The sequence below is a fragment of the Zingiber officinale genome, chromosome 10A, assembly GCF_018446385.1.
Source record: "Zingiber officinale cultivar Zhangliang chromosome 10A, Zo_v1.1, whole genome shotgun sequence".
NCBI lineage: Eukaryota > Viridiplantae > Streptophyta > Magnoliopsida > Zingiberales > Zingiberaceae > Zingiber > Zingiber officinale.
The window spans coordinates 32,237,261-32,261,884 of record NC_056004.1 but is presented as its reverse complement, the minus strand read 5'-3'; the positions used below and the strand labels follow the sequence as shown (position 1 = coordinate 32,261,884).

Here is a 24,624-nt window from a genome sequence, read left to right as displayed (position 1 = left end):
GAAATGAACGCCTGCGGCTTAAATCGACGCTAACGGTCAAATCTCGATCGATTGGAATGCTCCCAATCGATCGGGGAGGCTTTGGATCGATCCACGGATCGATCCAGAGCGCCTCTCTGAAAACTTGGATCGATCGATCCAGCGCTTATCGCGCGAAGCAGCAGCGTCCCAATCGATCCACCGATCGATTGGGACCTTTAGATCGATCCACGGATCGATCCGTATGGGTTCTGCTCGCGAGGACTCACCGGATCGATCGGTGGATCGATCCAAATCTTCTGGATCGATCCACTGATCGATCCAAACCTGCTGGATCAATCCACGGATCAATCCAAACCTACTGGATCAATCCACGGATCAATCCAGATCTTGGTTTTTGCCCAAAGCCCCCTAAACCAACATCTAGTCAACCATGACTTGTTGGTACATAAGACCTAGCATCCGGTCACCCTTGACCAGCTAGGACTCTCTCACCAAGTGTCTGGTCAATCCCTTTGACCCACTTAGACTTTTCTCTTCTTGCCAAGTATCTGGTCACTCCCTAAGACCTACTTGGACTTTTCTTCCTCGTGCCAAGTATCCGGTCAATCCCTTTGACCTACTTGGACTCTCACCAGATGTCTGGTCAACCTTGACACATCTGGATTTCTCTTGCCTGACTTCACTCACCAGGACTTTCCCAATTGCCTAGTTTCAGTCACTAGGTCTTTCACCTGGCTTCACTTACCAGGATTTTTCTCCTGCCTAGCTTCACTCACTAGGACTTCCCAATTGCCTAGCTTCACTCACTAGGTCTTTCACCTGGCTTCACTCACCAGGATTTTCCTCCTGCCTAACATCCCAGTTAGGACTTCCCAGTCAAGTATCCGGTCATCCTTGACCTACTTGACTCTTCTTCAATCAACCTTGCATTGTCAAACATCGAAATCCAAACCAAGACTCAAGCTTGGTCAACCAGGTCAACCTTGACCTGAGGAATGTTGCACCAACAATCTCCCCCTTTTTGATGTTTGACAATACCAACACTATCACTTACAATACCACATGTAAGTTAGGCTAATCCCATAGTCTAAACCTTCTTCATGCCACTAGGTAATGAATACATAAGTTAAGCCCTTCATTCTCCCCCTAAGAGGGCAAACTCCCTCTAGGTGATAAAAGCCTAACTTACTCCCTTTCATTCTCCCCCTATTGGCACACATTAAACCATGCCCCATTTTTGGGCACTATCCACTTGAAACCACTTGAACAATGAGGATATCCACTCCCCATTAAAGTTCAAACGCTCAACCTTGAGCATGTTCTTAACGGAAGGTTAACCACCTTCCAAGGTTCATGAAAAATAATTTTCATATCTTTAAAGAGTCTCTCCCCCTAAAGACATGGTGGTAACTTCTGTCATTGCACCAACAATGACTTGGAATCCCCAAAACTTTAGGAAATCCAATTTTAGAAGTTTTGAGGTTCAAATATTCAAAAATTTGAAACAAACCTCAACCTAAACTTCAACTTAGCCTTCCTTAACCATTCCATCCTTGTTTTCCACACGTAAACACCCTTTTTATGTATACAACTGTATTTTCAGGGGTTTGGAATGGTTTCCTAGACTAAAATAGGTTCAAAATGCTGAAAATAAGCTTTCCCAGCCAAAATCAGCATCTTCAATCGATTGGAGTTGGGTTCCAATCGATTGAACCCTGCTGAATCGATCCACTGATCGATTCAGTCTTCTTGGATCGATCGGCTGATCGATCCAGTGAGCTTCTGCTCGCGAGAAATGCCTTCTCAATCGATCGGCTGATCGATTGAGGCACTCCAATCGATCCACTGATCGATTGGAGGCCTGAAATTGCTGAAATTCAATTTCAGCCAATTTCAGAAACCCCTAGAAAATTCTACAAAATTCCAAAAATCGTAAAAATTTGTGTAGACATTATTTAGGGTATAATTTATCATGGAAAAATAGTTTTCTATGAAAATACATCATATTTTCAAAGATTGATACAAACTTGAGAAATTGCAAAAACTTTAGTGTTTTCTTCAAGTTTGTGTCTAACTATTCAATGGTGATTACTATCAAAAGATAGCCTTCACCAAGGTTTTCCAAAATCATTTTAAAAATATTTTCAAAACCAATATCCCACCATGTTCCTTGGGCTTAATGCACATGACTTGTACATTAGCTTTCCCAATGATGGGAAAACACATAACTATGTGTTTTGATGAACTTAAAACTCAAGGAAATGCACTAACTCAGCATGTTGAGTTTTGTTCGTCTTCCTAACATCTCACTTGTATCTATTGTGTATAAAACACATACAAGTCATCTTATAGGTCTTTGTGAGATGTTAATTTTGATTTTGCTCTAACCTAGGGTTCATGCATATTTATCTAGGCATCTTGTGGATATTGACCATCCACCTAGGATGTCATTTGGTATGCCACTTGATGATAACTGCCATTTGCCCTTAATTTTAAGGAAATAACATAATGCATGATAATGTTATGGCATACATCAAAAAGAAATAATTTTCAGAAGAAAATTTCCTATAACTACATGATGTATGTATGTCATGACATGGTATTTTTGAGTTTTTCATAATAAGTCATGAATGCACAAATAAAACATGATGTCATGGCATATAATGGGCAACCAAACATGGCAAGATTTTGCATAATTAAAATATACCTAGATTATCTATCTAAGTATCCTTAATCCTTAACTAATCCTAAAGCATAAACCCTAGATTGCCCAATTTCCTTAGAAAAATGCCAAAACCCAACTTGACATTTCTTTCATCTCTTGAATTAATTATGCCAATTAAAAATTTAAAACATTCCTCAAATATTGACATATTTCATTTTCCCATAAGAGTAATCACTTTAAATTAAGGCTTAGATTTGCCTTAAATTCCTAAGACAATACCAAAGTCTCAATTTGGTATTTCTTAACACTTGATTTCTTGTGCCATTTAAAGTCATCTCAAATTTCTTCCTTTATAGCACATTTTACTCTTTCCAAGATTAACAATAAATTCATTTCATTTTCAAAGGTTAACAAAAATCTTGAAAATGCTCCTTGAGCGTCAATTTCTTCAAAGTTGGGTTAACTACCCTTCTTCTCAGAGTTGACACTCTCTAACCCATCTATGGGATAGAGAAAATACTCCTAGGAACCCAAAACCTATTGGTGCCCCTTGGATGCTCTAGGTATTCACTAGGGATAACTTCCCTAGATACCTTCCTAGTGACCTTGTTTGGTTTCTTAGAAGTCTTGGTCACTTTTTCTAGGTCAACTCTAGGGATTGCTTCCCTTGTAACCTTCTTTGTGACTTTCTTAATCTTCTTAGAAGTCTTAGTCACATTTGTTGCAAAAATACTCTTAGGGATAACTTTCCTTGTATTTTTGGCTTGACCACTAGACCTAGGGTTGGTTCCATAACTATATGGAACCCTATGGTAAGAGATTACATCCTTCTTAGCCTTTGGTTTGTATCCCAAACCCCTATGGCCATTAGATGACCTTTGTGCTCCTAGACCTAGGCTATGATCATTTTTCCCTTTTAGGATATTTTCCATCCTTTTTAGGGTCTTTTCCATTTTATCAAGCCTTGACCTCAAGACTTGATTTTCTATAACTAAGTCCTTAGTTTTTGGTTTTCCATTAAATTTATGAGCATTTTTATTTCTAGGCTTGTAGCTAAGGTCCTTAGTGTGATTGCCTAGATTTTTATCTACCTTCCTAATCCTAGGTGTGGTAGTTTTAGCATGGTAAGCTACATTATTTTCCTTAATTTTACCATGCTCTCTATTCTTATGGTAAATAGCATTAAAATGATATAAGTTAGAACTAGCATGTTTTTTACTATAATGTAAAGGGATAGACTCAATAAAAGTTACATTCCTTTTTACCTTAGAGGCTCCCCCTTGACTTGAGCTTCCTCCTTGAGCCTTGACCATCTTCTTCCCCTTAGGGCATTGACTCCGGTAATGCCCCTTTTGATTGCAAGAGAAGCACACAATGTGCTCCTTGCTCTTCTTTGTTCTGGGGATGGTCTCCTTTGGCTTCTCCTTGCCCTTAGGTGCCACTTGGCCCTTCTTCTTGGCCAATTTAGGGCACTTGCTTTTGTAGTGCCCATGTTCCCTACATTCAAAACATATAATATGATTTCTATTATTAATTGAACTATTTATACCTTCTTGTGTAGGGGTGGCACTTGCTCCTCCATTTGATATGAATGTAGAGGCTTCCTCTTGATCCGAAATCGATTTCCCTCCAATTGATTTATCTCGACTTGTGAAGGTGGAAGCTTCTTCATCCTCTTCTTCTCTTGACCCGGATGTGGAGGATTCTCCTTCTTCTTGATCCGGTGTCACCAAGAGTTGCTCCCCCTCAATCCTAGAGGTGGAGGCTTCACCTTCTTCTTCATCCTCTTGTACATGAAACAAGGAATATGTTCCTTCCTTGTTCTTTTGATTACACTCCCTTGAGAATGAAGCTTCTTGGATTTCCTCTTCTTCGGAAGTTGAGCATCTCTCAACTTCGGAGTCCTCCTCTTGATCTTGCTCCAATGAGTCACCCTCTTTGGATTCTTCTTGGTTAGGTACAGTGGAGGAGATCTCATGAGCCTTTTCCAATTTGCTACATAGCTCTTTGGCATCTTCAACTTCTCCAATTTTCTCCAAGATGTTGCTCGGCAATAGATTGACCAAAAGCTTGGTCACTTTGTCATTTGCCTCACATCTTTGGATTTGTTCTTGGCTCCATTTGCTCCTTTTGAGAACTTTGCCCTTTGAATTCCTTGGAGCCTTAAAATCTTCCATTAGAGCAAACCATTGCTCTATCTCCATCATCAAGAAATTTTCAATTCTTGATCTCCAAGAATCGAAGCTTGTGGATGTGTATGGTGGAACCACCCTTGTATCAAATCCAAGTCCATCTTGGAATTGCATCTTGAAGTTGAGCTTCTTGAATTCTTTGACTTTGATGAATTTGCTCCAACTTCTTTACCCTCTAGCTTTGCTTGTTATGTTTGCCCCTTCCGGCGGTGATTCCGGTGAAGAGCAACCTTGCTCTGATACCACTTGTTAGGACCGAAAAGTAGAGGGGGTGAATAGCTTCGCGTGTGCTCGTCGTGCTTCGTTGCTTGTTTCTTCAAAGTGATGCGCAGCGGAATACAAAGAAACAAACTACAACAATGCTAACAATAGGATTTTACTTGGTATCCACCTCACAAGAGGTGACTAGTCCAAGGATCCACGCACATACACACACCTCCACTAATAAACACTCCTTTTCGGTAACTACCGAAGGCGGAGAAGCCCTACAAGACTCTCAATACAAGTAGAAGAAAGGGTAGTAGAGAATAAGCAAAAGCTTACAAGAGATGCAGTAAAAACCCTAGCTTCTTCTTCTTCTTGTTGCAACTCGCCTCTTGACTTGGATGAACCTCCAAGAACCTTCAAGAACTGGCGGTGAGAAGCTTAGAGAGTGCTGGGGAGGAGCTGTGATGAATCTGGAATGAATCGGTGAAGTTCTGCCGAAGGAAATGAACGCCTGCGGCTTAAATCGACGCTAACGGTCAAATCTCGATCGATTGGAATGCTCCCAATCGATCGGGGAGGCTTTGGATCGATCCACGGATCGATCCAGAGCGCCTCATCGGGAAAACTTCGGATCGATCCAGCGCTTATCGCGCGAAGCAGCAGCGTCCCAATCGATCCACTGATCGATTGGGACCTTTGGATCGATCCACGGATCGATCCAGAAGGGTTCTGTTCGCGGGGACTCACCGGATCGATCGGTGGATCGATCCAAATCTTCTGGATCGATCCACTGATCGATCCAAACCTGCTGGATCAATCCACGGATCAATCCAAACCTACTGGATCAATCCACGGATCAATCCAGATCTTGGTTTTTGCCCAAAGCCCCCTAAACCAACATCTAGTCAACCATGACTTGTTGGTACATAAGACCTAGCATCCGGTCACCCTTGACCAGCTAGGACTCTCTCACCAAGTGTCTGGTCAATCCCTTTGACCCACTTGGACTTTTCTCTTCTTGCCAAGTATCTGGTCACTCCCTAAGACCTACTTGGACTTTTCTTCCTCGTGCCAAGTATCCGGTCAATCCCTTTGACCTACTTGGACTCTCACCAGATGTCTGGTCAACCTTGACACATCTGGATTTCTCTTGCCTGACTTCACTCACCAGGACTTTCCCAATTGCCTAGTTTCAGTCACTAGGTCTTTCACCTGGCTTCACTTACCAGGATTTTTCTCCTGCCTAGCTTCACTCACTAGGACTTCCCAATTGCCTAGCTTCACTCACTAGGTCTTTCACCTGGCTTCACTCACCAGGATTTTCCTCCTGCCTAACATCCCAGTTAGGACTTCCCAGTCAAGTATCCGGTCATCCTTGACCTACTTGACTCTTCTTCAATCAACCTTGCATTGTCAAACATCGAAATCCAAACCAAGACTCAAGCTTGGTCAACCAGGTCAACCTTGACCTGAGGAATGTTGCACCAACAGTCGTATGTTCAGATCCTTCTGAGTGAAGAAGTACTTCAGACTCTGATGATCTGTATACACTCTGCACTGAGCTCCATATAAGTAATGTCTCTAAATTTTGAGAGCGAACACTACTGCTGCAAGCTCAAGGTCATGAATAGAGTAATTCTTCTCATAATCCTTGAGTTGTCTGGAGGCATAGGCGATCACCTTGCCGTTTTGCATCAGTACTGCTCCTAGTCCCAACTTAGAGGCATCACTATAGATGTCAAAGCTGCTGGTGTTGTCTGGTAGAGCCAAAATGGGAGCACTGGTCAATCTCCTTTTTAGCTCGCTGAAGCTGTTCTCACAGTCCTCTGTCCACTGAAATTTCCTGTTCTTTAATCAGTGGGGAGGCTATCCTGGAGAAGTCCTCTACAAACTTTCTGTAATATCCTGCTAATCCCAGAAAGCTCCTGATTTCGCTGGCGTTCTTAGGTCTCTTCCAGTTACTTACTGCTTCTATCTTGCTGGATCTACCATGATACCATCCTTTGAGATGATGTGACCCAGGAAGGACACTTGACCTAGCCAAAATTCACACTTCGTGAACTTGGCGTATAGCTGGTTCTGCTGAAGGGTCTGCAATACTAGTTTCAGGTGCTCTGTGTGTTCTTCCTGAGTTCCTGAGTAGATAAGAATGTCATCGATAAATACAATAACAAACTTATCTAAATACTCCCTGAATACTCTGTTCATTAGATCCATGAATGTAGCTAGAGCATTGGTCACGCCAAAGGGCATGACTATGAACTCGTAGTGTCCGTATCTGGTTCTGAATGCTGTCTTGGGTATATCCCCTTCTTTAACCTTCACCTGATGATAACCTGATCTGAGATCTATCTTAGAGAACACTGCTGCTCCCTTCAGCTGGTCGAACAGGTCATCGATTCTGGGAAGGGGATACTTGTTCTTGATCGTGACTTGATTCAGTGATCTGTAGTCTATGCACAGTCGCATGCTTCCATCCTTCTTCTTCACGAACAATACAGGCGCTCCCCATGGTGAATGACTCGGGCGTATGAAACCCTTGTCAAGCAGCTCCTGTAGTTGCTCCTGAAGTTCCTTCAGTTCTGCTGGAGCCATGCGATAAGGCGCTTTGGAGATAGGGTTTGTACCGGGAATGAGCTCTATCTCAAAGTCAATCTCTGGTGCTAAGCCTGGTAACTCCTCAGGGAAGACTGCTGGGTAGTCACATACGACTCGAACCTCTGCTAGCTGTTGGTTCTTGTCCTGGCTGGCGTTGACTACGTGTGCTAGGAATCCTGTACATCCTGAATCCAGTAGCTTCTGTGCTTTCATAGCTGAGAGAAACTTCTTGGCCTTTCTCTTTGGTTCCCCGCTGTATTCAAATTGCACTGCCGCTTCAGGTTGGAAGATGACTTTCTGTTTACGGTACTCTATGGTAGCACCGTATCTGATCAGAAAGTCCATTCCAAAGATAACGTCATAGTCGATCATCTCTAGCACTATCGGATCACAAAAGAGCTCTCTGTCGCTATAATGACCGGCACCGCTCTGAGCCAATGCGTGGATGCCATGATCTCTCCCGAAGGTAGTGCCGTCAACTGACCACTGAGTACCTCCGAGGGTATTTCTAATTTTTCGGAGAACAACTGGCTATATATGAATGGGTTGCCCCGTATCAAATAGAATAGTAGCACTATCTGTAAATGCTAATCGACCTGTGACAACTGCCGAGGCATTGGCTACGTCCTCTCCGGTGAGTGAGTAGATCCTCGCATTCGTCGTGGCTGAGGCTAATCTGCCCTGGCTGATAAGTGGACCTTCTAGAGCGGCTTGCATCTGATATAACTGAGCTGGATCTGCTGTTGCTGAGGAAGACCGGTCTTGTTCGAGCAGCTTGGCCATGTGCCCTTCTTGTCCACATTCAAAGCATCCTCATGTGCCCTTGCGACAAACCCCGGGTGGAATTTCCCACAAGTAGTACACTTTGGATAACGGGTCGCTTGCTAGATGGTCCTCCTTTGGGGTCACTCCCGATTTGCGCTTCTTGTTGGAGTTCCCTTTCCAGTTGTGGCCTTGCTGTTTTTGAGTGTGAGAATTTCCTTGGCCTTTGGACTCGGAGGAGACTTGCTTCTGCTGCTTTATAATGCTCTGTGGTCAAGGCACCGCTCACTAACTCCTCTGTGGTTTGTGTATGCCACCAGCCACGTTCACTGCTATCTCTGGCCTCAGCATCTTGAGCATCAACCGGATTCGTTCCTTCTCTGTGCTGACTAGCTCTGGGCATAGACGAGCCAACCTGTTGAATTTCTTCACGGCTTCCTCAACTGAAAGGTTGCCCTGACGAAACTCAGTGAACTCGTCGTAGTGGCGGTTCGTAACCCGTATGTGGAAGAACTCCTCGAAGAACTCCTTCTCGAAGTCAGCCCATGACATCTGGTTCACTGGGCGCTTCGTTCTGATTCTTTCCCACCACATGCGTGCGTCTCCTGTCAGGCAGAAGGAGGCACACTTCTCGTGTTCTGGCCAGTCCAGAAGCTCCATCGTGCTCTCCAGTGTTTTGAACCAGGCTTGTGCATCCCATGGTTCACTAGTGCCTGAGAAGTTCTCTGGCTTGACTCGCTGCCACTGGATCAGATAGGCTTCCTTTCTTGGCTCAGCTGCTGGGACTGCTGGTGCTGGTACTGGCGCTGGCGCTGCAGGCTGGGCTGGTGGAACCTCTAAGACTTCTGGAGTCGTCAGATTCAGTTCTGGGGTAACTGTGGGGGTACTCTGTTGACTGTGGCTGTTCAGCTAGCTGCTGCTGTAACTGAGCCACTAATGCTGTAAGGTCGGGAGGAGGCACTGAACTGCCTGCCTCTTGCTGGGGCTCAGTAGCTAGTGCCCTTCTAGCTGGGCGTCCTCGTGCCATTGCTAAAGACATAGAGGACAGAACATGAATAACTATTACAATCATAATTATATAACTATCGTTATCATGTTATATACTATCACATACTATCATGCAGCAGTTTATCTATAAACATAAACTATAACAAAGAAACAGAAAGCATAAATAAAGTAGAGGCATTCTTACTTGGAAGCTGTAGGTTCAATGTTGATGTGTGTGTAGGAAGTATGGAACACTGCTCTGATACCACTCTGTAACGACCCGCCTTCTACTAACTAGGCTGTAAGGCCGATCATCACATTAAGTTGTGCTAACTACTCGCGGACCATCATAAAATCTAGATGCGGAAGCTGTACTAATTTGAAATTTTCTAAGCTGCTAACATTCCTTGATTCTATACATGCTAAAGGGTGTAATCTAAAGTATACCTAGCATATACTACATCCCCTATGGTCAAGGAATTGAAATAAATGTTTTCCAGCTATTATCAGACCTCCCAATCGATCCATTGATCGATTGGAACGTCGGATCGATCCAGGGATCGATTCAACCGGCTACTGTACGTGGGACATAGGTTGGATCGATCCAGCACGCTACTGTGCTCGGGACGATATTCTGGATCGATCGGCTGATCGATTCAGACTGACCAATCGATCCAGTGATCGATCCCCGAACCTTCTGTTCACGACAGAAATTGCTGGATCGATCGGCTGATCGATCCAGAAACCTACTGTTCGCGGAGCAATTTGCCCGATCGATCAGCTGATCGATTGGGACCCCCCAATCGATCCACCGATCGATTGGGGTTTCTGATTTTGCAGTTAAGCTCTGATTTCAGCACTTGTTCGTGCCAAAATCTCACATTTCACTTATACAATCCATAGAATGTATTCTAATGACATAAAGCTAGCATTCTAAACTGGATATAAAGCATGGTTTACTAGTTCGTAGCATTTAACAATTAAAAGTGCGTGAAAATAGAAATATTAAAAGTTCAATTGTTTAAGCTTGCTAGATCCCCTAAGGATCTTTTATTCCATGTTCCTGCCACACACACCATCTCGATCTGCATTGACCTCCAGCCTCCACTACTAGTCCATTTTCCTTTTACCTGTATCTGCAGTATAAGGAAAATAGTATCTGTAAGCTAAAAAGCTTAGTAAGAAACCATCTACCTCACTAAAACATGCATACGATGCAATTATGATTTTAAATCATGCTGTTTGAAAAGATATGCTAAGTATACTGAATAAACTAAACATGGCATGGCATATAAGCATACAATCATGGCATGACAACTAATCATATGAATCAATAAAGATAACTGAACTGAACATATAATAAACTAAACTGTAGTTAAACTGATACTGAATTCCAACTCAACTAACATAACTAATTTGAGCTTTGAAAACTAATTCATAATAAATGAAAATGCATAATCATGCTGTTTGGGCCCGGCAACTGTACTTGCTGTACACGCATCCCTAACTAGACCCGGGTTTGCAAGTCCCAAATTTAGTAGGGTTAACTAGGTTATCTAAACCTAGGGACGACTGTGGGAGTCCAACCCAATGGATATCTGATCCAGTACAGTGCCACTGAAAATAAAATACTGAATATAGCTAACTGGTTTAACTTGCTGTTTCTAGGTTATCTGAACCTAGAGCTAGGTTGTCTGAACCTAGAGGCGACTGTGGGAGCCCACCCATTGGACCGTAGTCCCATATAAGCTAAAATAAACTGATTTACTGATTTAAATGCTTCTAATACATTTAACTGAGCTATTAAAATGCCTAATTTGCATTTTAACTTAACTAGCTATTTTATCGAACACCTAGTGTGCCCCAACTCTCCCCTCTATTAGGGAGACCACTTCTAGGCACCCGACAACGTCTAGGAACCCCCACTGAAGAGGGAATACGTGTCCGGCCCATCTAGAAGTACTCACTAAATCCCTAAATCTGCGAGGAGGGTCAAATTCACCCTATGCGTCGATAAAAACTGCATATAGCTAAACTAGTGCGTATAAAACCAAACGGAGCTACTTATACCGCAGGTGAGGGGTTTCTTACCTTGTGTGCTAGATTTCTTACAAATCTAATCGCTAGAAATTCCGGTGGAGACGACTTCTCGACGATTCGCTCGCGTCCACGTGCTCTACTCGCGGAGGGGAACGTCCTTGTGCTGAAATCGTCGCCGGAAAGTGATCTTGGGACCCTAGGGATGGAACCCTAGTTCTCCTTGTGGTTGGCGCCGAGAGAGGGAGGAGAGGGAGAGGTGTTCGGCATGAGGGTTTGGAGGGGAAGAGGTTGCCGAACCAAATTAAAAATAACCCAAACCAACTTAAGTTTTTAATTTATATTAAGCGGGTATTTTGGCCCAACTCAATTATAAATATATTTGATTCTCCTTTCTCTTAGCACGGCCCTGCTGGGTTCACCGGTTACTAAGGCTAACTAAAGGTTTAGTGGACCCGAGAGGTCCCGGGTTTGATTCCCGCTTAAGCCTTTTTATTCTTCCAATTATTTGCTACTTCCGCTACTCGGAAAATTCCGGAAAAATATCTAAAAATTCCAGAAAAATCATAGAATATTCCTAAAATAGTTTTGAGAATTTTCGGGCATTACAAGGCTATCTAGATAATCTACCTTATAATATAATCAATATTATAATATTAATTATTTTATTTGGTACTATTTTAAACCCATAATATAATGTGATTTAGATTATAAAAGGTAATAAAATTTTATAATCTGGATTAAAATATCTATATAATCTGATTATATTATAAGGTTATTGTTTAACAAAAATTTAAATGTCAAATTTATATCTAATCTATTTTCGACATCAATTGGTCACTGATGTCGCTTCAGCCGCTGTCGTTGGTCACCGCCGCCACCCGCCGGCCATTGTCGCCCACCGGACGTCGGCCGCGACCGCCGCCTTTGGGCACCGTGGCCATCGCCACCGGCCATGGGCCACCGTCGCCGACCGTCGGTGCTGGACACTGCCACCATCATCTTCGGTCACCAACGTCGCTGATGTCGTTGTCGTTGCCGTAGGATGCCACCTTCGGGCAGCGTCGGCCATCGCCATCAACCATCGGCCACCATCGTCAGCTGTCGCCTCCATCAGAGGTGCAGCGACCGCCGTTGCCGGTCATCACCTCCGACAGAGGTTGTAGGATATTTTTATGATTTTATAATAATATGAATTATATTCTTTATAAAAAATAATAAACATCAAATAATTGTGTTATAATTTTTTTCTTTTCATATTACAAATAATTTTAAAATTTATTAGTAATTTTCTTGATTATTTTTATATAAAAAAATATGCACTGCTATAGTTATCTTTAGTTCTATATCTTAGGATTGACAATATCGTGAGTGGAGAAAATTCTATAAATATTTTGGGCCGATTTATAAACTGCTATGGTTACCTTTCTCGACCTTTAGTTTAAGATGCATCTATTTTTAATTGTTGGATTGGAAATTAAGACGCTAGGGGGAAGGTGAAGAGCTTTCTTCGCTTTTTTAAAAAATCAAGAACTTGGTGTTTTCCATAAAGGACCAGTAGACTATTGATTGTATTAATCGATTGGTGGCAGAAAAATAACTTGGTATTTTCCTCCCGAGCTCTATTCGAGCTCGAGGTGCTTAAAGATTGTTGGCAAAATTAATGGTGGTTAATCCTAATTAGAGTCTCCAAGTGCTCAATTGATCTAGTGTGATCTTGTGCGAGTTGTGGTGAGGTTTCTCCACTCACAAGGAGCTACGTGAGGTAGCCGTAAGTTCTCTGAGGAATCATTCATCGATGGATTGAGATTGTCCATCTTACGGACAGCCGTAAAGTAAGAGCTTTAACTCCAAACCATGTAAACGAGTGTGTCTTTGTGGTTTGCTTATCTTCATTAATTCTTCTTGTTTTAGTTTAGCTTTCTATTTATTAGTTTGTTTTGTATTCCACTATGCACTAACATTATAGGAATCGAACGATTTGGGTGAGATGCTATTAACCCTCTCCCCCTCTAGCGGACGTCAAGGTCCCAACACCAGGGAGGTGGAGCGCACTTGATTGGTAGAACCAACCTGGGGAGAAGCGGAGCACGTTCAATCGATGGTACCGACCTAGGAGAAGCAGAGCGCGCTCGATCAGTGGGACCAACTGAGAAGAAGTAGACTGCATCCGATTGGTGGGTCCGACCGGAGCGAAGAAGCAGAGCACATTCGATCAGTAAGACCGACTAGGGTGGAGAGGAGAAGCACATCCGACTGGAGGAAGAGGCGAAGCTTCTCTGATCGAGGCTAAAGAAGACTATCCGAATGAATCTATCCTATGTTGACTCATCTTGATCTCCATCTAGATATGATACGTAATCCTTGGGGACACACATGGAAGTTTCCATACGCACCGTATCAATGACAAAGGAATATAATTAATTGAAGTGGTTAAGTCCATTTCAATTTTTAATAGTTTGGATGGACTATAGTAGTTATCGGCCACTTACTTTTTTATTTTTTTTAAAAAATAAATAAATATTATAAATAAAGATAGTAAATAAAAAATATGAATAATAATGTGTGAATTAAGAGGACCGAATATATTATTTTTTGAATTTATAATTATAGAAAAAGGTTTATAAAAATTATGAGTTTTTAATTTTGATAGGATAACAATGTGATACAATATATAGATTCCATAATAAAATTGATTTAGTAGTAAATACTTTCTATTTCTAAACAAACAAAATAATTTGTTAAATAAAAAATGTAATATTTTACCTTGGTATAAATGAGATTTAGATTAACGTTTCTTTATGAAATCTATTACTATTCAGTTTTTTAAAATTTGGATTAAAGTTTTTTTTACTTAACTCCTCCATTATTTTTATTTTTTTTACATATATTTAGTATTAAATAAAATAGAAATATAGTGGTAGGAGTACTGATATTCAATAATTTTTTGGTAAAAGATATAGAGAAAAATAGAGAAAATGGATAGTAGTATCCGTATGAAAAAGTGACAGATGAAAAATATATCTCTGTCTGTAGATGTCGATGTCTTTTATTACGCTGTTATCGAATATCTCTCTCTTCTATATTAATTGTGTATTAATCAATGATGTGATATGTGTCATATTGCAATAAAGGAAGTATCTCATTCTATCTAGTAATATAACCTAGGTCTAGATATAGGAGATATACCTCATGTGCTCTAACAATCCACATATTGTGTCAGCGCTTGTGTCGTCCTCCATGATGGGCTAGCTCATAAGGCCCTTGGGTCATGAGATAATTGGGTTGGATGTTGGGGTCTGTTAAGTAGAAGAGCATCAGATCACTATGATTAAATGGAGATAAGCAGGGTGGACCCATTCGGTGCTAGTGGTGTGCCCACGATCGGTGAAATCGACTGGGGAATAGAGAAGCTCATCTGATCGATGAGATTTACTTAGGAAACGTGGAGTGCGCTCGATCGGTGAGATCAATCGGGGAGGCGTGGAGCGCACCTGACCTGTGGAGAAGAGGACTGCGTCCAATTGATGGGACCAACTAGAGAGAAGCGGAGCACGGCCGATTAGTGGGACCGCACTACAAGAAAATTGAGATTTTACAACACTTAAAAGACAATACTTTTTTTTTAAAAGCGTTGTCTTTGTTTTTTTAACAATATTTTTAGTGAAAAGCGTTGTCTATCTCTTTATTTTCTGAATAATAAACAACGTTTTTTTAAAAAAAAATCATTGTCTATTAGTGATTTTTGTGGATCAAAGACAACACTTTTTGAAAAGCGTTGTCTATTATCAATTTTTTAGTGTCTATGACAACGATTTTTAAAAAACGTTGTCTATTGTCAAGTTATCATCTCAATCTGGGATGTAATGAACCGTTGGATCAAGTAAGGAGTAATAAAACCCTTGGTTTCACTCAACACCTACCTATCTCCCGAACCCCTTGGTTTCACTCAGATTTAATCTCAGCTGCTCCATCATATATGGATTGATCACGGCCGTTGGATAATATTTGGGGAAATAAACTCTTCTCTTCCTCTCTCGTTCGTTCTTTTGCCTTTACGCGGAGAGAAGCCATGCACGCCACCTTCTCCTCTACTTCCTCTCCTTCACCAACGGCCGGAGACCACCTCTGCTCATCAATCGCCGCTGGTCGGAACTCCCCCTCACATCCTCATCCTCTCCATCTCACCATATTCTTCATCCACTCTGCCCTTCACTATTTTCTGCCCCGACGCAACCGCAAGTATCGCTGCCCACTTCAACGCAATCCAACAGCCCCTTCCTCTTCGGGTTAGAGGAGGAAGCTAGGGCACGCAACTTCAATTCCGACGCACATCAACCTCGACGCCATCCTGCTCGCCACGACCAAAGCTGCTGCCACTTCCTTCATCTAGACCATATCTGAGCAGAACAAGTTCCGATTTCACTTCAGATCCGGCCACCATCTACCATCTTCGAGCATCCTTCATCTGGATTAGATCTGGATAGAACAAGCTCCAACTTTTGATCAGATCTGATCTTCTTCAAGTATCCAACAGCAACTTCTTTGTCACCATTATTAGTCTATTTCTTTGATTTTTGATTGCTTCTTTGGTTTTTATGTTTTGAATGATTGTTGATTGTAATTGAATTCAAGTTTCCATGTTCTAGATTCTCTAGATTAGGCTTAAGTTGAATGTTGCTCACAAGTTGTTCGATGTAATGCCCTAAACACCTTTTATAGTTTTATTAATGCATTTTAGTTTCTTAATTTCTTTCAATGCTTTGTTTGGTTAAATGTTAGTGATAGTTGTCCTTAGATTGAATGCAATTAGGATAGATTAGATTTCTTTAATGCTCTAGATTTCATTCAATGCTTACTTGATGTTACTTTAATTTCCTTGCAATCATAGTTTAAGTTAAACTAGATTTTTTTACTTGTATTGTCTTTCATTTACTAGATTAAGTTTCATTTAATGTTTTGCTATTTCATTCCTTAGTTTGATTCCATCTACAACAACCATCATCTACAAGATCCGTCCAAAGCTTGGGTTCATCCATAAACACTTGTGGTTTCTTATGTGTTTGATTTCTTTCACGTTGAGTCATGTTTTATGTGAATGTTAAGTGCTTGTATTAATTTGACCTCCTATGTTTCAATTTGCATACATTATAATTTCATTGACTCATGTCCATCAAGTGTTTGATTAAATGTCTCTTTCATTATATAGGTTTTAGTTGATACAATTTTTTTTAGTTTAATTCCATGTAATGCTTGTTAGTTTAGTGATTTATGTTCCCATGATGTTTGTTCTTTATTTGAATGCAATTAGTTTAGGTTTTGTTACATGCTCTAGTTTTTATTTCACTAGATGTTTGCTTGATGTGTTTTTACTTTCCATGCTCTAGGTTAGATTGGATCAAAAATCCAGACTACGAATAAGTGAGTTTCCTACTTTCCCTTGCAAATTGTTGACATGCATATATAGTTTGTCATTGGATGATTATCTTATCTGTAATAATTCTTTTAAGAATTCATTCGGCTCAAATTCTTATTATCTTGAATCTGTTAGTTCTTTTATTTTTCTAAAAGTTGTGTAAGCATATTGAATTGGTTTATATTTTGAATCTCGTTTTTTCTCCTATTTCATATTTCATGTCTATTATCTAATACTTGAATTTTCTTTGTTCATATATTCTTTTCTTTTCTCACAGAATGGATTTGCATCATTGCTGGAGTTAGTTTTGGGTGACAACTTTAATTGAGTCTGTATCTTAACATTGTGAATCTATAAACAACTATATAGAACAGATACTAGTTATCCCAATCAGACCTTGCCATGTGGACTACAGAAACAATCTTACATGTCATCTGCAAGGTATTTACTTTCCTTATGTTTGCCTTTATGTTTAGTTGATAGTTTTATTCCAGTTGACTCTATTATGATGCATTAATTTCTTAACTTTTTTGAAATAAGGTTTTGACTTCTTGGATGATAGAAGTTGAGATTGTGAAAATTTAACATGTTGTTTGTGTATTCCTATTGACTTTCATTAAATATTGAGATTTTGGAAATTTTACATGCAGTGTCTTTTCAGATATTTTGAATGGTGAATGGAGGTATTCAGAACTTCGACTAAATAGCTCGGATATGGATGATTATAGGAGCAGCAACTACATGATATGTGGCACTGCATCCAAACCTCAAGGGTGTGACTGGAAAGTACTTTGACGAAGAACTATTAAGAAGACTTTGGGATTTAAACGAGAAGATGATTAAAGCCAATGAGTAAAGAACATTCAAGTCAAGAGGATAAGTAACATCTATCAAGATTCTTTAAGTTCATGCAATAAGATGTAGTCGATAGGAGTAGTTTTGAGTATCTCTTAATTAATTAAAATTTATTTGTATGAAAGTAATTATGTTTGTTATAGAAGTGTAAGGATGATAATTTCTATATTGATCTTAGTTGTTTATTTAATAATATGTTGTTGATTAAAATAGATTTATTTTCATTTATCTTTTATTTGTCTTTGGTACTAAAAGACAATAGTTTAAAATTTCTTATCTTTTACTAAAAAAATAACATTTTTTTATGCATTGTGAAATTGTTGTCTTTGCTAAAAAAGACAACACTTTTTATGCGTTGTCTTTAACAAAAACAACGCTTTTTATGGATTGTCTTTAACAAAGACAACGTTTTTTATGCGTTGTCTTTGTAAAAAATGGCAACGCTTTTAAAGCGTTGCAAAAGCGTTGTCTTTGCTACAAACGTCAACGCTTTTCAAGCGTTCTCTTTCAGCAGACTTTTAACAACGCTTTTTCAGCCACATAGACAACGCTTTTAAAACGTTGTCTATTAGCTTTTTTCTTGTAGTGCCGACAAGGGAGAAGCATACTACATCCGATCGATGAGACCGACAGGATTGTGGAGAGGCGGAGCGTAACTCATTTTTTGTCTTTTTTTGATACATCTAGTTAGTCTCATTGACTACTGCATAGGTTGATCGACCTAGCCCCATATAATTTCCTTACTAGCCACAACATAAATCAAGAAACACTCACGATGGGTGATCAAGAAATCCAACGTTCTTTAGTTGCGCACCCTATTTAAAAGAAAAAATTATATAAATTTATCGTAGTGGAGGAAATAGAAAAAAATTATTTTAAAAAAAATCTTTTTGCCACTTATGGTAGGTAAGTGGTAAATAATTTCTAGATTTAAGCAACTAAAACAACATGTTAAAAGAAATAATAATATCTTGCCTCGGTATAATTGAGATTTAGATTAATATTTCATTAAGAAATCTATCACTATTCATTTAAAAAAATTTGGATTACAATTTTTTTTACATAACTCCTCTCATTAATTTTTCTATTTTTACATGTATTTAATATTAAATAAAATAGGAATATAGCAGTTAGGGGTGTTCAACGTACTTACCTCGACGCTAAATTTTTGACATAAGATATAGGGACAAATAGAGAAGATGGATAGTAATACATATATGGAAAGGTGAACATTAAAAAAAAAGCAATTTTACCGACGAAAATATCTGTCGGTATTCCGTCGATACATGTACGTACCGACAGACTTCCGACGGAATAAATTCTGTCGGTAAAATATCCGACGACCCAAGATTCCAGACTGAAAACATAATTCCGTCGGCAATATATACCGATGGAATTAAAAATCCGTCGGTATTGTTGGGAAATAACAATTTGCAAAATGGCAGAAATCTCCTGATGGAATCAACTATTCCGTCGGTAATCACCGACGGAACTAACTAGTTCCGTCGATGATTACCGACGCAACTATCGGTTCCGTTGGTAATTACCGACGGAATCAACTATTCTGTCAGTAATTACCGACGGAACTAGTTAGTTCCATTGGTAACCTATCTAAATCTGTGGTTTCGATAATTTTTGATAGAACCCGTTCCGTCAGTATTCCGACGGGAAATCAAAAAAAAATTCTCATATTCATTTCGTTTACACGCTATTCCCATATACATTTTCCAAATATATAAATAAACCATCACAATCGATGGTATCACACAATCCACACAACAAATACAATCCACAGCAAATATAATTTACATCAAATATAATTCACACACACACACACACACATATATATATATATATATATATATCATATGACAATCACACACTAATAAAATCCACCAAACAAAACATTTTCCATACAATTCATAGCTAACCAAATTTACAGAATATATATTCCACACATATCCATATCTAAAGTCAAGTTTACATAATATATACCGAACTAGAATGTAGTCCAAATAATACAAGAACGCGAAATCATAAAGAAAATCCTATAGAAAGGCAAATACAAAATGATGTATAAATAAATAGTTTGCATATATATGTATAACGAATTTTATATGAAATGATAATACCCGAACAAAAATGAGCAAATGATGTAGTGAAGAGCCAATATATAAATAGGACTGAACGTGACTCCTGAAACATATAGTAAGAAAACCTTTAGAAATAAACATGTTATAATATCAAAACAAGCTCACATTCTATATAATAAATAAAAAACTAAAGTGTAGTTGAACAAACCTCAAAAAAGTTAATGATCAACGTCTGATGGATCTTGAGTCTCCTGTGACTCAGAACCCTGTGATGCCTGGGTGAAAGAAGCCACGATCGTCGGCATTTGGGCCATGAGATCTTCATTACTCTTGTCACGTTCATCTCTCTTCTTCTCCTCATCAGCTCTCCACTGATCCATTTCAGCCATCCTCTGATCCATTGATTTCAGTTGAGAATGCAGTTCTTGATTTTCACGTCTTAAATACTGCATCTCACTAGAAGAAGAGGAACTAGCACGACCTATTGGATTCCTCAAACGATCAAATGCCACTTTGGCCTGAGAGCCAAGGCCGTAGAGGGTGGAGTTTTTTGTCCTTCCACCGATAACATCATAATAAATCTCATTTAGATCGTCGGTGGATAAAGACTATGACTCTCCACCCTCTGCTGATGGCTGATATGTCTGAGCCACCCTTTCTGTCATTTGTTGCTGGATAAAAAAAATATAATATCTAATTTGATCTGTATTACTAATTACTAATCAAGATAGAAGTGAACAAATGTAATAAAGTTAATAATCTTACATGTAGAGTTTGAGATCGAGAATCAACAAATGGCCCATCCTTCTTCTTGTGAGTCTTGAGAAAAATCTCCATACATGTAGGCTGTCGGGCAAGCTCATGTTCCTACATTCAAAAAATTCGGGAAAAAATTAGTATGCTCAACAATACAAGTTTGGTAATAAAGGAGGCATTTGTTACAAAGTATAAATTTAAATTAAACTCACCAGATCCATGGTATGCTCAACAATATATCTGAATCCTGACATATGCCGAGCGGTTCCGGTGCTCGAGTCACCTGACTCTGTATTCCTATTTGCTTTTACATTTTCGGCATTAGCTTGCCACCTTTCTGCAACCCAGGTGGTCATCCATGCACTCCATATCACCTCCGAAACATACGCAGGCCTAGTGCTAGATCTTCTTTCTCATGTAATACATATGATCTCTGTAGAGTTTGACACAGTAAGTATTCCATGTAGCTTTAAATTGGTCTTCTTTCCCGTCTACCCATGTATATCTTTTCTGTAATTATAAGTTAAACATTTAGTTTAAATGATAACTATATTATAGAATGTGAAATATATTAAATTTATTTACCACAAATTCATTATAATAAAATAGCTTCATCTCCTGGTCTACATGCCTCTATGCAGTACCAGATGCGCTAACTCGTTCCTTGAATTTTGCAGTGATATATGTGGCAACTCTATGCCCATCTAGAGTGAACCTGCACAAAATAATATGAAGTTATAAGAAATATATTATTACTCGTATCTACTAGTATCATGTGGGTCAAGATACGAGAGATGATACCTCATGTGCTCTAATAATTTACATATTGTGTTAGTGCATGCGTCGTCCTCCATGATGGGCTAGCCCATAAAGCCCTTGGCCCATGAGATAATTGGGCTAGAAGTTGGGGGCATGTTAAATGGAAGAATGTCGAATCACCAAGGTTAAAGGGAGATGAGCAGGGTGGGCCCATTCGGTGTGAGTGGTTCACCCTTGATCGGTGAAATTGACTGGGGAATAGAGAAGTGCATTCGATCAGTGGGATCGACCTAGGAGAAGTGGAGCGTGCTTGATCGATAAGACTAATCGAGGCGGGGTGGAATGCGCCTTATCAATGGAATTGACCTGGGTAGAAGCGAAGTGCACCAGATCAATGGGGCAAATCTGGGAGCAGCGGAGCGCACCCAACCAATGGGACTGATTGAGGAAAAGCAGATTGCATCCAATCGGTGGGATCCACCAGAGTGGAGAGGCGAAACGCATCCGATCGAGCCGGAGAGGCGGAGCGCATTTGATCGATGGAACCGACCAGAGCGGAGAGGTGAATCTCATCCGATTGAGGCTAAAGTTCACTCAAATAGATCTACCCTGTGTTGAATCATCTTGATGTCCATCTAGGCATGATATGTTTACCCTTAGAAATACATAGGAAGGATTCTCGTACTCATTGTATCAATGACATGGGAATATAATTAATTGACGTGCTCAAGTCCGTTTCGCTTTTTAAGATTTCGGACGGACTAAATAAGGTAGTATGTCAATTTGATTAATAAATTTATATTTATCTATAAAACATTACAAATATCAAATAAAAAATAAATTCTTAATTAATAAAATAATATATTAATATATATTATATTTTAGAAGAGTTAAATTAATTTACATTTATATAGGTTATAAAAATACAATAATTAATTATATGTGAGTGTTAAAGAAGATATTAAACTCAACCCTTTTTTTTATCGTTTTTGCCACTTATGGTAAGTGGTAAATAATGTTTATTTTTAAGCAAAGAAAACAACATGTTAAATAAAAAAAAATAATATCTTGCCTGGGTATAAATGAGATTTATTTTAACGTTACTTTAAGAAATCTATCACTATTCATTTTAAAAAAATTTGGATTATAGTTTTTTTTTACCGGTTCATCTCATTAATTTTCCTTTTTTATATGTATTTAATATTAAATAAAATAGTGATGACTTGGCTAAAATATTGATGAAATTATTTTAAAAAAATGTATCATAGTTTATCCTAATATGCATTGAACGTGAAGGAATAAAAGCAATTAACACACTTGCCTATTATAGGGTTTTAGAACATCCACGTAAGTTATCTTATCCAAAATTTAATCTAAATTTTAAATAGCATAGTTAAATTTAGTCTAAATTTTAAATAGCATAGTAAAAATTGTTTACTTCAGCTATTCTACCATTTCTTAAATACCATTTTTTAAATTTAGTATTTATAAATCATACTTTTCTAAATTTAAAGAATAAATTTTATTTCTTAAACATTACATAGAAGAGAGAAAAAAAAAATAGAAGAGCTGATATATTATATAGTGAAAAATAAATATCTAAATTTAATAAAATAATATTTTTTAATTTAAAATTATATATTTTAAATAAGAAAATTGGTATAGATGTCCATGCATCCCTTATGAACATTTTAAAAAAATCATTTTAAATTTATTATTATTATTACACTTAATACTTACCATGGGCGCGCAGCTTAACATTAATTATAAAATTAATAGATAAGATTACTGCAACATTCTTAAACTCCAGACTTAAAGTGTATAAATTCACTTGAAACTCATTGCGAAGTACAAATCTCCCCAAAACGATTTCTACAGCTTTCTTCGATCAAGACCATAACGAAGATGGAGGGTGCAACGCTTTGCATGTCCAAATCCGAGGAGGTGTTTGTCTCCGGTGCTTTTTCTTGCAGTACTGAGAAATGCAACTGCCACCACGGTAGCCATGCCGCCATTAATGGCGCCGTCGTCGACATGCCAAAAACGCCCGTGTCCAAGGAAAGAGTGGTGGTGGTCATGGGCGCCACTGGAACAGGCAAAACCAAGCTCGCCATTGAGTTGTCGCTCAGGTTCTTAGGCGAAGTCATCAACTCTGATAAGATCCAAGTGTACCCCGGGCTCGACATCGCCTCCAATAAGATTGCACCGGCGAAGCAGCGTGGGGTTCCGCACCATCTGTTAGATTTTTATGATTCGGCATCCGGGGAGTTACCGACCGCTGAGTACCGTGCCGTGGCTGGCTACAAGATTCAAGAGGTCTCGGCTCGCGGCCGAGTGCCGTTCCTCGCTGGAGGGTCGAACTCGTTCGTCTACGCGCTGCTCGCGGACCAGTTCGACCCCAACTACGACCCGTTCGTCAGTGAGGAAATGAGAGAGGAAAGGGCCCCGCAGTACGACTGCTTGTTCATCTGGGTGCACGTGGACGCCAAAGTGCTGGCCGAGCACCTCGCACGCCGAGTGGACGAGATGGTGCAGGAGGGCTTGATGGACGAGTTGGCCGACTTCTTCATGAAGGAAGGGGCGAAGGAGAAGTATGTCGGGATCGGGAAGAGCATTGGGGTGTCGGAATTCCGAGCTTACTTCACTGAAAAAGGCATGCGGACTCGACCAGTCTACGAGGCGGCGCTCGCTGCCATGAAGGAGAACACGCGCTTATTGTCGGAGATACAAATACAGAAGATCAAGCGACTGCAGTCGATGGGCTGGCCGCTGCTTCGAGTGGACGCCACGGCTGCTGTGACGGCGTATCTCTCCGGGCAGGAGGGTGCCATGGCGGTGCCTTGGCAAAGGGATGTGATTGAGCCGAGCACGACTGCTATGGCACAGTTTTTAGAGAAGAGATCAAACTAAGAATTGGCTACCAAATTTTGCGCAAGATAAAGATGATCTATTCGGACATGAATAAAAAGCGTTTTGAATATGTGAATTCTTAAAAAAAAAAAAAAAAAAAAAAAAGCTTCTTGAGATGACGTGGGAAATCTTTAGGAGACGTACTTTTTAGGCTCTCGAAATTTCTTTTCCAGTAATCTTCCGTACTCTATATATATTAATAAATTATGACAAAAGGTGAATATGTTTGTCCCAGTGTTTCCACCAATTTGTCCCAAGATCAACACGGAAGAGGTAACTCATGGACGGCTACTAGCCTTTGAAATAGTAACTAGCACATAAGGGAGGTATTTACCTCGGTTTTGCCGAGATTCGAACTCCAGACCTCATTATGATAACACCTCATGCGCTAGATTTACAGTTGGT

The 24,624-nt window shown here is 39.6% G+C and overlaps 1 protein-coding gene across 1 annotated transcript; it reads left to right on the top strand.

Annotated features, from left to right (window-relative positions):
* Positions 1–23,214: 23,214 nt before the first annotated feature.
* On the top strand, positions 23,215–24,219 carry LOC122026574 (adenylate isopentenyltransferase-like). Its single transcript, XM_042585311.1, has one exon. The coding sequence runs from the start codon at positions 23,215–23,217 to the stop codon at positions 24,217–24,219; it is 1,005 nt and encodes a 334-aa protein (XP_042441245.1).
* The last annotated feature ends 405 nt before the right edge of the window (positions 24,220–24,624 follow it).

Coding starts and splice junctions, on each gene's coding strand:
- LOC122026574 (XM_042585311.1), top strand. CDS start 23,215: ATGGAGGGTGCAACGCTTTGCATGTCCAAATCCGAGGAGGTGTTTGTC.